The sequence below is a fragment of the Homarus americanus genome, unplaced genomic scaffold (genome assembly GCF_018991925.1).
Source record: "Homarus americanus isolate GMGI-L3 unplaced genomic scaffold, GMGI_Hamer_2.0 scaffold57965, whole genome shotgun sequence".
NCBI lineage: Eukaryota > Metazoa > Arthropoda > Malacostraca > Decapoda > Nephropidae > Homarus > Homarus americanus.
Window position 1 is genome coordinate 3,992,152 of NW_024725031.1, and position 13,829 is coordinate 4,005,980.

The 13,829-nt window shown below is 40.3% G+C and overlaps 1 protein-coding gene across 2 annotated transcripts in view; it reads right to left on the reverse strand.

Moving 5' to 3' along the window:
* Positions 1–10,656, reverse strand: part of LOC121864657 (exocyst complex component 7-like) — a 30,016-nt gene extending 19,360 nt beyond the window's left edge. The window contains exons 1-5 of one of the 2 annotated variants that reach the window (XM_042363789.1): positions 10,406–10,656; positions 6,655–6,820; positions 5,324–5,517; positions 4,524–4,638; positions 2,959–3,116 (exon numbers count right to left, since the gene is read on the reverse strand). In XM_042363789.1, coding sequence (XP_042219723.1) covers positions 2,959–3,116; positions 4,524–4,638; positions 5,324–5,517; positions 6,655–6,820; positions 10,406–10,459 — 687 coding nt within the window. In that variant the 5' untranslated portion in view covers positions 10,460–10,656. The remainder of the gene's footprint in view (positions 1–2,958; positions 3,117–4,523; positions 4,639–5,323; positions 5,518–6,654; positions 6,821–10,405) is intronic. The other variant, XM_042363790.1, reaches the window with a different exon arrangement.
* Between the last annotated feature and the right edge of the window lie 3,173 nt (positions 10,657–13,829).

The window sequence follows — 13,829 nt, forward strand, 5'->3', positions numbered from 1 at the left end:
TTTAACAATTATTGAACATATTGAAGTACAGTATAGGAAACTAGTTTTTTGCGCGCCAAACAGCCACAACACACCAAGCTTGGCGTCAGCTTGTTTACCAGCTCAGAGGGAGGAACATCTTGTTTGAGACTCTTCAACAAAAACGCTTTTTTTCTGTGTTTCCAGTCAAATTATTGGTCATTTTGAAATATATTTTACATATTGACAATATATAATGGTGCAGTGCAGTGTTGATTTAAAGAAAATAATCTTGAATTACACCAAATGATCTAAAATTTTATGAGTGAAATGGCGGCATGGGGTGACTTCTCTTCCACCCCAATGCCTTCTCTTCTCCATTCTCCTCCACCCCCATTCTAATTCCCATCATCATCATCATCAACCAGGAGCCTTCTACATGCACACCTCAAAGTAAGTGTACTTTACTGTATTTATTTTTAGTTTGTATGTAATTTTCAGTGAGCTGGAACCAATTACCCAAAAACCCATTGAAACAATGGTTTCGGTTAACGAATTTTTCGGTTAACGAGCAACCTTCTGGAACGAATTGTGCTCGTTAACCGAGGGACCACTGTATTTGTGTGTAGACACACACACACAAAACACATACAAATAAATAATAAAGGGAAAATCCTCTCACAAATACCCTAATCAGTTACAAATGTAGTATTAAAAATGTTGAGTCTACCCTCAAGTCTAATCCGTGCTTTATTAATAACAAAGTGCAGGGTAGACTTGAGGGTAGACTCAACATTTATAATACCGTACTACATTTGTTTCTAATTATTTACGAGGGGATTTTCCCATTATTATTTATTTGTATGTGTTTTGTGTGTGTGTGTGTGTGTGTGTGTGTCTACACACACACACATATATACAATACAGGTAAAGTAAATTACTGTCTAGAATGAATGGCTCCCTGTCCCGGCCGCAGAAATGCTGGCAACTTTAAAACCACAGCATTCACAGACATTTTTAGGTACATCCAGGGTGGTGTCATCCGCGAATAATAGAGGACCACGAAATAAAAATTCGCGAATTATCCGAGCGTACTGTACTATACAGCCACTCCTCGACTTACGACGGGGTTAGGCACCCAAATCCAGGTCGTAAGTCGAATTGGTTGTAAGTCGAAAATGCGAAAATAATACATAGAAAATCTAAAATGGGTGTCTCTTTTTCTTCTCAGCACCACAAAACTCTCACTTTTAAGCTTGCCAGCCATTTTAAAGGGAATTACAAACGAAAATTTTGTCTGTACACAGCGCAGTCACTAACGTCGGGACTCGAAAATACGTAATTTGAAAACATTTTGGTACGACTGGGGCGGTCGTATGTCCGGGTGGTCGAAAGTCGAGTAGGTCGTAAGTCGAGGAGTGGCTGCATAGGCCAAGAACTAGCAACAAAGACATTTATGGTGAAAGTTACCAAACCTAGTTGTGTACATGGAAGGTACTGTACAAGCATTCTGAAGACCACCTAAATATTAATAGGTGAATGTGAAATAATTTACTTCCACTTTGTTCTGTGAATTAAAGATGATAAAAGCAAATATAAAAGTAAAGTAATTTAATTTACTGGAGTGGCTTAAGGAGCTCTAAGGGTTGAAGGTTAAGTAAATAAGCCTTTTATGGCCCATTAGGAACACTGGATACAGAATACGGTACAACTAAGCCTTCAGTACACAAAGAGGCAGCATGGCTGACTACAGCACTTGACCTCATTCACTTGCCCAACTGTATAGTTAGGTAATCATTACAGCTGAATGGACCAGGATTGTGGCCTGTGGCTGAATGAGGAAACCTTTTGACCAGAGACAAGTGTTGTATCCACTCAGCCACAACAGTATACCCTTATTTCTTATACACTACTTTGTCTTACATTTCAAATGGTAAAATCTGCAATTTTATGTATAATATTTATGGATTCATTGAAAGAACGAGAGTTTGTAAGAACCTGCTAATTATTATACATGTAACTAAGGTATCTGCTTCTTTAAGCCTTTAATAACATCTACAATAGGTAATATCTATAGATCAAGTTTCAAAACACAGTAGAATCCCAGTTAAGCAGGCATCTGGTAGATTCAACTAATCGGCACCAAAATGAAATAATAAAAATATAAATAAAAATTCTTCCAAATCACGTAGCATTGTAAGTTTCAATACCAGAGATGAGCTGCTATATTTATTGCTACAGTATAATGAAATATAAAATCGATACACAGCATATCAAAAGTACAATAGCACATACTTTACGTACTGTACAAAAAGTTGCTCCTTCCCACTAAATCCATCCTCTGGGAAATGCAACACAGTTCAGGCAGTCAACCAACTGACTCAGAGATATGTGGCTGGCTGCGTGTATGCTGTGACGTCACATCGAGAAGGAGCGCAGCCACAGTTATAGCTCAGTAACCCACCACCTCAACATAAATTCACTTCCCACAAATACACACCCATGCTCGTCATTTTTCTTATTTTATAATTCTATATTATATTTTCTTTATTTTTAAGCCACATTATAGTAATGATTTTTACCAAAACTTTTAGAGTTACATTACAAGTAACAATATACGAGGCAGCTGGGCTGGCGAGTCGGTGACACAGTTATAGCCAAGGACTTGGCTATAGCCACCTCCACACACATTCACTTCTAACACATACTGTACACACCCATACCCTTCATTTGTTTTATTTTACAGTAGAGTTTTATATTATACTTTCTATATTTCTAAGCCACATCGTTTATATCTTGTGGAATAAGTGTTAAAGAAGTCCGTTTTTCTGAGGCACGAATTTACGAGGTCAGCCTGTAGCACTGTAGGATTTATTGGGGGATCTTTAGAGTGAGGTCAACTAATTGGAAAAACTCTTTATCCAGCACCTTTCAATACCCGTAGATGACAGATAACTGGGATTCTTCTGTATATCTTTCTGACATGACATAAGAACTAACCTTTAGACTTTGTGACAAGGCATCAGATCGTAACTTTGCATAAACTGTGAGTCGATCCGTGTTGCTGTGTTTGTCGAGCCAAGAGGCAATGGCACGGAGATCTTCCCTCACACCAGGAGGCACCAGTTCCACTCCACTGATGGTATCCTCACTTACTTCTGAATACATGTAAGAACACACTTTTAACCAATGAATTATATTCTTTTTGCATGGAAGTTAACTCTTGTTTCTCATTTAGTAAATACAGGTTGACAACCCCTTATCCGAAATTCCGAAAACCGAAAAGCTCTAAAAACCGAAAGTTTTTTGTAGGGCATTTTTTTTTTTTTACAGGGATTATTAGCCCAGCCAGGCACAGATCACTGACCCACATCGGGGCCTGGGGGGCAAAAATGTAATAGTAATAATAATTATAATAATAATAATTATTCATAGTAAATAAAATTTTTAATAATTATACACCAAAATAAAATAATAATGATTACAATAATAATAATAATAATAATAATAATAAAATATAATAATAAAATTAATAATAATAATAATAACAATAATACAGGGACTGTAATAATAAAATAATAATACAGTAAAGAAATACAAGAATGAATAAAAGATCAAAAGTGAGAAACACGACCTAGACCTATGAATTATTATTATCATTATTATAATTTTTATTATATTTTAGACCCCCAGGCCCCAATGTGGGTCAGTGATCTATGCCCGGGTGGGCTAATACACACACACACACACACACACACACACACACACACACACACACACACACACACACAAAAACCTAACCATTCTGAAAACCGAAAAATTCCGAAAACCGAAATGCCTCTGGCCCCAAGGATTTCGGATAAAGGATTGTAGACCTGTACCTGTACAGTTCAAAATATCCTACCCAGTGACTTATGACAACTGATTTTAAGGTGGCACCCAGAATAACTTCCCTCCTGTCAATACTTATCTTCTGAATTGTATCTTGATTCTTGGGAAGACAAAATTTGTATCACTGTCTTCACACCAGATGATCCATGCAACACTATATAACTCCCAATAAAGATTTCAGTGAACAATAACTATGTCTGTTCCATATTACAAGATGGCTTTTACAGTCCTGAAGCATCTGGTGGCCAAAATCAAGAGCATCACAGACTCTCTCCCTTATCTTGTTTACAAGTGAGCCAAGTGGTGGAAGTCACCAGGTAGGAGGGGGGAAAGTTCTCAATAAAAAATGTATTGAATGTGAGATTGCTGGAACTTCTTCAATGCAAGACTTATTTAAAAAGCTCTAAGAATCCAAACAAAAGAACATCATAATTTCAAAGGAAATTTTCGTTAATTGTATATACCTACTGTACCGAGATTGTAAAATGTGTACTGTCAAATTAATTTGAAGTTAAAACAACCAAGAAGAAATTTCATGTTTATAACAAAGTACTGTACAGTAAAGTGAAGCTCGTCAAGGTGGTGAAGGTTCACACTGCAGATAGTGGTATTAAAAAAAGGTCTTAGATGCATTTACTGTCATCAACACAATAAACTAACATGGCTGACTGTACCTTCGTCTTCAAGTAGTTCCAAAGTCACCACTGGAGGTACTGGCTTCTGGTATTTTTTAAGTTCATCCCTAAACTCTTTGCTAACAGCCTCTGTTCCAATTTCAAAAAGTGAAGTCTGGAAACACACAAAGATTCATATAAGAGATATTTTTCTGTTTGAAGGAAAGCAAATATTAATTTAATGAACTTAATTCATTTAGCCACTAATTGTCCTTAGGGAAACCACTACATAAAACAATATCTCTTTACCATTAATTTCTCTCAATTTTTTTTGCACGGTGTATAAAAGGCAACTTTGATAAATAACTTTCTTAACTGCAAAAACATGTCTCTCAGCCAATATAAAGCAGAATGGATCATACAAATGTCCTTACGTGTAGAACCTGGTTCTGTAGTAGCAGTAAACCTCCTAACAATCCATTATACTCTTGAACACTTACTTTGTAACCTAAGCTAACTACAGTACTGTACTGGTACATTTACATACTTTCTAACTCGACCTATTGCACAACTCCCTAAATTAACCACACCTACCTCCCACCTCAACCACATTTACAGTTTCATTTGTCTAACTCACATACCAATACAACTTTAGAAGTGCTTCATTTACTAGTGCAACTCTTTATTCTTCATATTCTTTGTGGGCTTCATTGCTCCTCTTATCATCACTAACCTCGCTATCAAAGCCAATACTGTATACTGTACATTTTCATTACTGTAATCTAGTACTCCATTTTTAGTTGTGTCATCCATCCACCCCTTTAAGAAGATTTCAAAACCATATGAGAAAAATACATTACCACATTCTCAATTTCAACACTCTGAGGGTTATTCTGCTCAAAGTACTTGCAGGTCTCAGCTAAGCGGTCCATTGCTTCTAAGTACTTTGGGACCCCAATGCCACTCGGTCGTTCCTTAACCACAGCTTCAACTTGGCCGGCCACGTTGTAGAAACTAATTACATAGTCTAACTCCTGCAATGTCTTCTCCGTATCTGTCATAAATAAAAGGTGGCAAAGTGTCAGGCCTAGTAAGGAAATAATGAAAGAAACAGAAACATCAATGTAAATAAATAATTATGCTTACTTCATGCAATTCAGAACAGTGAAGTGGGGAGAAAATCAACTTGTGACGAAATTCTTCATGATGAATGAAGAATCCTGTGTTGAGTTATGATTGACATGACACAGTATTAGTTTCCATATGGTGCCAAAACAACTTAGTGGTACACAGGAGATATCCAGATACAGTACAGTTAGGGGGTCCTCGTTATAAGTGGTTAACAGGGACCAGAAAAAAGCCACTGATAATGAAACCACTTATAAAGGGGAATTAATAGGAATAGGATCTAATTAGGACCATCACATTGTAAGTGACATAAATCGAGGGATACAGGGGGGGTCTCTGTTATAAGTGTCCTCATTGTAAGTGGTTTTGCATTTAAGTGGTCAAATAATTGTGGAAATACATTTAATAAAAAGTCCCCGAAGCTAAGAGGATTCTATGGCTGAAATCCGTCAGTCATCGGGAGTAAACGCGTTTGAGTAATTTAAATTCCCGCCCACCTCTCATTCTCTTAAAGTTCATCCTTCTTACCCGCGCTATCCACAGGCATTGTTTTGAAGTACTGTACTCCAAGGACTATAATTGGTCACATTAGTGGACTATTTTTGCAGCCATCAGTTCCAAACCTACAGGAGAGCTCAGGTTCTCAACTGGCTCAGCCATGTTAATATTGTTATTATTATCCACTCTGTATCTGTGTTTTTCTGGCTAAATAAACTGTTTCAATTCAATTCAATTCAAACCAAAGCAAGGTGGTGTAGTGGCTAAAAGGAAGTGTAGAAGCTATGGGATGGAAGTGAAATTAGAAGTTATATGTCATAAGAAAAGTGGTGAGCGTGTCTCAATGAACCACTTTCACTGAAATTAGCCTGCTTAGCGTCAACACACCGATCCCAAATGACTTTAAGTACTGTACCTTAAATAAGTTATAAAGCTTAATAATTTCATAAAATAACGTGTAATCAAATGTTTAACAAATGTTTCTAAAGTTTATATTTAAATATAAATGTTACAAGATATCAAATTAAACTTTACCACAGTACATACCACAGTACAATAGCCTTACTTAATTGTCGCCGCTGTAAATTGCCAGTTTGCTGATACAAAGGCAGGATGGTTGTCTCCAGGCGAGCCAAGCGGTGCTCAAAAGAATCCAAGATGCTGCTCACATTGGTTGCTACCTGACTCGATCGTGACAAAACCTCACGTAGATTTCCCAATTGGCTCATTTCCTGTAGAAAAAACTGTCTGATGAGACTTGACATAAATATGGAGTTAATGGTACAACTGTTTACCTTTCTGGATCTGGTAATTCATGTCCTTTCCCATTAGAGAGCAAGGTGGGATAAGTGGTATAATCTATTAAACATCCCGGTGATCACAGTTTTCTGTTTTCATACTACAGCTCCTCCCCGACTTACGACCACCTGCACTTATGACCTGCCTCAGTCGTACCAAATTTTGTCAAATTATGTATTTTCGAGTCCCAATGTCAGTACACAGACAAAATTTTTGTTTGTAATTCACTTTAAAATGGCTGGCAAGCTTAAAAGTGAGAGTTTTGTGGTGCTGAGAAGAAATAGAGACACCCATTTTAGATTTTCTATGTATTATTTAAGCATTTTTTACTTACGACCTGGATTTGGGTCCCTAACCCCGTCGTAAGTCGGGGAGGAGCTGTAATATGGGAGATTAACAATTGGTCATAAAATAAAAATAAAAATCAAGCTATTGGAGAGTTCCAAGGATCAAAGAGTCTGGCTAATGATAAAATTACTCTATAAATACAGCATTTACCAAGGATAAAACATAGAGTTTTAGTAACAGTGAAAATCCCCAAGAAAACACACTAGTATTGGTATTAACTATTTTGAATCATTCCATTCATTTACCAAATATACTTTTGAGATAGTTTATCATTTCTAACTGGAGTACACAGAACAAATGAAGTACAGTATGTGTTGAACTGGTTGAAAAGTGAAACACCTTGGACAAATCTGTGATGACCAAGATATTATACTTGTCATGTTGTCTCTTGTTCAAGGTTGGGCTACATTTACATTCAAGTAAAACATGTTCTATAAATAGAATTTCCAAAACTACTACTGTAAATTATGGTCCCTGTTATTCATGTTTACCATTCGTTGTACCTATGCTCCTTAAGTTTACCACAAACAGTACATTATAAGAAAGAATTTTCTTCTATAGACAGCTAAAGTATGGTAAAATTTAAGGAAAATTGCCTGGGTTACAGAGCAGCCTTGTGAAAAATCTTTATAGAGGAAAACTTATTTCGTTTCTCAAAACTAAAGCAAATGACGGTAAAAATTAGGTAGATAACATAATTGGAAATCACAAACAAATAAAAGTTTTTCTTATGTTTTTGATGGTGATTTAAAAGTAGTTTACCTTTAGTTTTGGCAACAATGGATATTTATGGAGGTATAACCCACTACCACCAGCAATGACAATGGATGCACTAAGTAGGCAGGGCTTTGGAGATGAAGGAAAGTGTAGGGAAAAATAAATAAAAACAATCAAACTTTTGGCAACTTAACCTGACCTGCCTGCAGTGGGCAGGGCATGAAGGATGAGAGAAAATGCGGGATAAAACACGGTGAAAAACTGATATGACACTAAAATGATGTCTCTACCTTCTTTGTATGCAAAGAAAATAATTATTCACCATAATTATTCAGCCAAAAAATCTGCCATGTCGGCCGGCGCATGTTCTCGTCTGCTCATGTGCACAAAAAACATAAAATTACACCATGACACTTCAACAAAGTTGCTTTCACTGGTACCAGATATCCAAATAAGTATTTTCTGTTTAATATGGCCAAGGGTCTCGGGGCAGAGCTAGGAATTTATATAAGGTTATGTAGGATTCTTTAGTTGGTTCAGTCAGGGTCTATTAGGTTATAGTAAATGTCACCTCTTTTAAAATACTTACTCCTGTATAATGATAAAAACATATTGTGAAAAAATGAAGCAAATCCATAAACTTTTCTTGGTGGTAGCTGTGTTCTCATACATTACCAAGGTACCTGATACATCTAAAAGTTCTGTATCTCGCCAAAAATTAACAACAGTGGTCAGGTTTTTACTCCATTTAATACAAGATTACTGTACAGTAGCAAGTTTTCTTCAGGATAAATTTCCCTCGGTGGCTGTACTGTATAAGGACAGGTACTCATATAAAATGGCAACGGAAAAAATGGCATAACAAATTTCATTTCGAGCTCACGAACCACAAACGATTTATTCTCCTACCGATAGCCTTCCTTTGTCCAATAATATTCTTTAAATAATTATTTATCCATTTGGGGCCATTTTTATTTGATCGGAGTTTTCTGTATGGTATATTCTGCCTTTGGGCATTAAGTAACTCATTATTTAAATTGTTGTGGAACTCGTCAACATCAGATCTCGCGATCAGGTCATTCTCAACCGTCATATTTTATGAGGTTATCGTTGTCAGGTCTCCAGGTAAAGTGAGGTCGCTCTCTGTGGGTACATTGTGTTAGGTCACCTCACGTGAGGTCATGTAATCCATCATCAAATGCGATACCCCTTCTCTCAATGACCATGCTGGTGAATCATCTCAAACATCAACGAATCTCGTTGTGAGCCATCCAGGAAGCGCCTACAAGAACCTCCAGACAAGGCTGAAGACCCTCTGCCAGGACCGCCAAGCTGGTCGCAAGTTAGTCCAAGAGTTTGTGCAAGGCGCTGGCTATAACATTCGTTGGAAATCTTAAACAATAATATGCAATGTGACATTTTTAATTTTGTAATTAATTTATGTACGAGTTTTCACTAACATACAGTATAATGTTCTAGTAAAAGCCTGTAACTAGAACATTCTACCTTTAACTTAAAGGTAATAAAATTGTTATGTTATCACATTGATATAACTCTAAGTAAGTTTCAGTAACAAAAGTTATAAAATTTTAGCGAAAAAATTTCAATAAAAATTAATGTGCCATTCTTTCCTAGTCTGATTATTATGCCTTTTTTACTGGAGCCATATTTTCCTATTGCCATTTTTCCTGTGCCATTTTTACCTACATTCATAAGGATAACCCAGATCATTGCTCTTAAATATTACCCGTATTGGTCAATCTAGGATAGTAGCCAGGTTTCGGTTAGGTTAGGTTAGCACCAGAAACGAAGGTCAGATTCATCTGAATCACAACAAGAACCATAGGAAAAATGTTCTTTGGTAAATTTTCACTTTAGGACACGAATCCCAAGGGGTTGACCAATATGTTTTTTCCAGTGTATTTAGGTGTGTTTTAAACGAATGTGACCTTCATTGTTGGCGAAAATTGATAGTTTTGCTCTCCCAACAATAATGAGGGAGAGACTGGGAAACCAGGGTTTTTGGGTGGGGGAGAAAACGAGTCATCTGACATAAAACTTAACCAAACTCCTAGCCGGGGGTTCCACCCCCGGACCCACAGTAGGCCTAACCTGACCCCCGGTAGGCCTAGCTTAAACTAACCTAAATGTTTCAGTAGTTAAATACTTTGTGGCGCGTCATGTCCGAAAGTAAAATAATACCCGTATTTTTTATGGAAAAATCAAAACCTGGCTACTATCATAAATTGACCCCAGTGTTGATTCTATAAAGCTGTCATTTACTGTTGTTTTAGCAAGTACATAGACAGTGCAGGTATACTGTATAAACAAGTAAATAGACAGTGCAGGTTCATAAACAATGGTAAACATCAAGTCCATTCACCACAGGTTAACATTAGAAAGCTGATAATGGCTTATATTCATTGAGGCCATTATTAGGGTAAGATACCTACCCTCTCCAACTGCCTGGATACACCCACTCTCTTCTCCACCGTCTGGTCCACCATCCTGGTCTACCACAGGGGCGTCTTGTGTACACACCATCAGCTGAGCTTGACAGGATATGAACGTTGTTACTGAGCAGCAGATGGATGCTCGTGACTATGTTGATAATATTAGTGTACACAATTAATTTGTATGAGTTCTATCTTTGAATACATACTACTACTCATTTTAGACTTAGTTACTCAAAAAATATTTAAGAAGTCCCATCTCCCGATAGGGCCGGATTCAGGAGTGGGCAAAGTGGGCAGCTTCCCAGGGGCCTCCACATATTACAATATTTTATTTATTTGTTTATTCATTTGGATTATTTTTATTTTCATTCTTTAAAATTCATGTTTATCTATCACTTGTGTGTGTGTGTGTGTGTTGGGAATTTGTACACTATCAATAAATATACAGTTAATTAAAATTTTCTCAATGTTCTAATTTCCTCAATATAACTGCATATGGCTTCAAAATTCTCCAAAGAAGTGTTCAAATTTCAACATTTTCCCGGGGGGCTTACAGCGCCTACCCCGAAGGCCTGACACTGTGCCACCCCACCCTCTACACAGTGCCACCAGCAAAGCAACACCTCCTCCTCCGCGCTGGCCTGGCGGCTCCTGCACTCGCCACCTTGGCGTCCTCACGCCGTAGCCTCACCCTCACCAACCAGCTTCTACTCAACGTTTGTTAACACGCTGCCTACCCAGCAAATAAGCTGCATTATACATTTAATACAATATGTATACAGAGAGCATATTGTGAGTTTCCTTTCTCCATCCCATCCTGAGTGTGAACCCAAACCTAACGTACCCCACAAATGCTGACCCCCGGAGATTCGCACCCACACAGGATGGAGGAGAAACCGATCACTCTCCCAGTCTTCAAGCAACATGGAAGACTGGCTTATCCACACAGAGGCAGCTCTCACCGGCTCTACAGCTACTGTCTCTACACTGCAGGTTGACACCCTTGAGCAGCACTGCTTCTCTAAGCAGACACCAGCTCCTCTTCCTGCCCCAAGCACCTGTCCTGCCTCAGATGCCACCCCCGGCCCAGCAGTACCCCTGCCACTGTCCTGACCCTCCTCGGCTCCTGCCTGGCAGCCCCTGCTCCTGATGTGGCCCATGTGCCTGAGTGCGCCCCCACACACCCTTTTTTTTTTTCCCTCAGGTACCCCTGCTACTGTCCTGCACCCTGCTGCTGTCGAACCTGCTGCTGTCGTGAACCTGCTGTTGTCGTGACCCTGCTGTTGTTATGCACCCTGCTGCCATACACTCCTCTTCCTGACTCAGCCCCTGCTCCTGACCCAGACCCACACACCCCAGCAGGCGATCTGAGGACTCCTGTACCTGCCGCAAGGAAGCAAAATTCATCGCCCACAACCCTCCTTCTCCTCTCTCCTCCCACAGATTTCGTGTACCTAGACAAAGTTGCTTCCCTAGCGGCGGCTAATCCACGCCCGCCATATGTCTTACATGTGAGATACAACCCAGCCGACAAGTCTCCTGCACCGCCTGTTCTGCCTCACATGTGGGATGCAACCCTGCAGACAACAAGTCTCCTACACTGCCTGAGGGAAGGAGGAATATTAGTGATTCTCACCTACAAACGGCCATGAGTAGCCGACTTCCAAATTCCCCAGTGTATGTCTTGTGGGCTAGGTCAACCAGCGCCTTCTACATGACGGAGGTCAACTATTAAGTCATGCCCACCTCCGCTATATAAGACCTGACCTCGTGGTGACCTACTCCTCTTTTCTACTTACAGCTACCAGCAAGCAACACTTCCTCCTCCTCCTCCTCCTGCCTGGCGGTCCTCCCACAGTGTCTCAGTCATCTGGTGGTGGTGGTGCTCAGTCATCTGGTGGTGGTGGGCCAGTCATCTGGTGGTGGTGTCTCAGTCATCTGGTGGTGGTGGTGCCTCAGTCATCTGGTGGTGGTGGTGCGTCAGTCATCTGGTGGTGGTGTCTCAGTCATCTGGTGGTGGTGGTGCCTCAGTCATCTGGTGGTGGTGCCTCGGTTATCTAGTGGTGGTGTCTCAGTCATCTGATGGTGGTGGTGCCTCAGTCATCTGGTGGTGGTGCCTCGGTTATCTAGTGGTGGTGTCTCAGTCATCTGGTGGTGGTGGGGCCAGTCATCTGGTGGTGGTGTCTCAGTCATCTGGTGGTGGTGGTGTCTCAGTCATCTGGTGGTGGTGGTGCGCCAGTCATCTGGTGGTGGTGTCTCAGTCATCTGGTGGTGGTGGTGCCTCAGTCATCTGGTGGTGGTGCCTCGGTTATCTAGTGGTGGTGTCTCAGTCATCTGATGGTGGTGGTGCCTCAGCTGGTGGTGGTGCCTCGGTTATCTAGTGGTGGTGTCTCAGCCACTTGGTGGTGGTGCGCCAGTCATCTGGTGGTGGTGTCTCAGTCATCTGGTGGTGGTGGTGCCTCAGTCATCTGGTGGTGGTGCCTCGGTATCTAGTGGTGGTGTCTCAGTCATCTGATGGTGGTGGTGGTGCTCAGTCATCTGGTGGTGGTGGTGGTGACTCAGGCATCTGGTTGTGGTGGTAAGTAGCTGCAGTCATCTGGTGGTGGCAATGTAGCCTCAGTCTTCTGGTATTGGTGGTGGTAATGTAGCCTCAGTCATCTGGTGTTGGTGGTGGTATGTAGCCTCAGTCATCTGGTGGTGGTGGTGGTAATGTAGCCTCAGTCATCTGGTGGTGGTGGTGGGGTAATGTAGCCTCAGTCATCTGGTGGTGGTGGTGGTAATGTAGCCTCAGTCATCTGGTGGTGGTGGTGGTACGTAGCCTCAGTCATCTGGTGGTGGTGGTAGGTAATGTAGCCTCAGTCATCTGGTTTTGTGGTGGTAATATAGCCTCAGTCATCTGGTGTTGGGTGGTAATGTAGCCTCAGTTATCTGGAATTGTGGTGTAGCCTCCGCCATCTGGTGTTGGTGGTGGTATGTAGCCTCCGTCATCTGGTGTTGATGGTGGTAATGTAGCCTTGGTTATCTGGAATTGGTGGTGGTAATGTAGCCTCAGTTATCTGGTGTTGGTGGTGGTAATGTAGCCTCAGTCATCTGGTTGGTGGTAATGTAGCCTCAGTCATCTGGTTTTGGTGCAGGTAATGTAGCCTCAGTTATCTGGAAATGGTGGTGGTAATGTATTCTTTACTTACATACGCCACTGTACTACTGAATCAAGTAATCTATGGCAGCTACCTTTAGTAATGATGTGATTATCATGCCCTGTCGATTTGATCTTACTTTTGTCATTCTCTGCATTAGTACAGTATAGCCTGGGCCCTTAGCTGTATCTTGTGGTCAGGAAATGCCTATAATAATCTTTGGTTGTTGTCTCAGCAGGAACATGTCTGCCTCGTCAGTCTCCCCCACAGCCTAGGAGCAGACT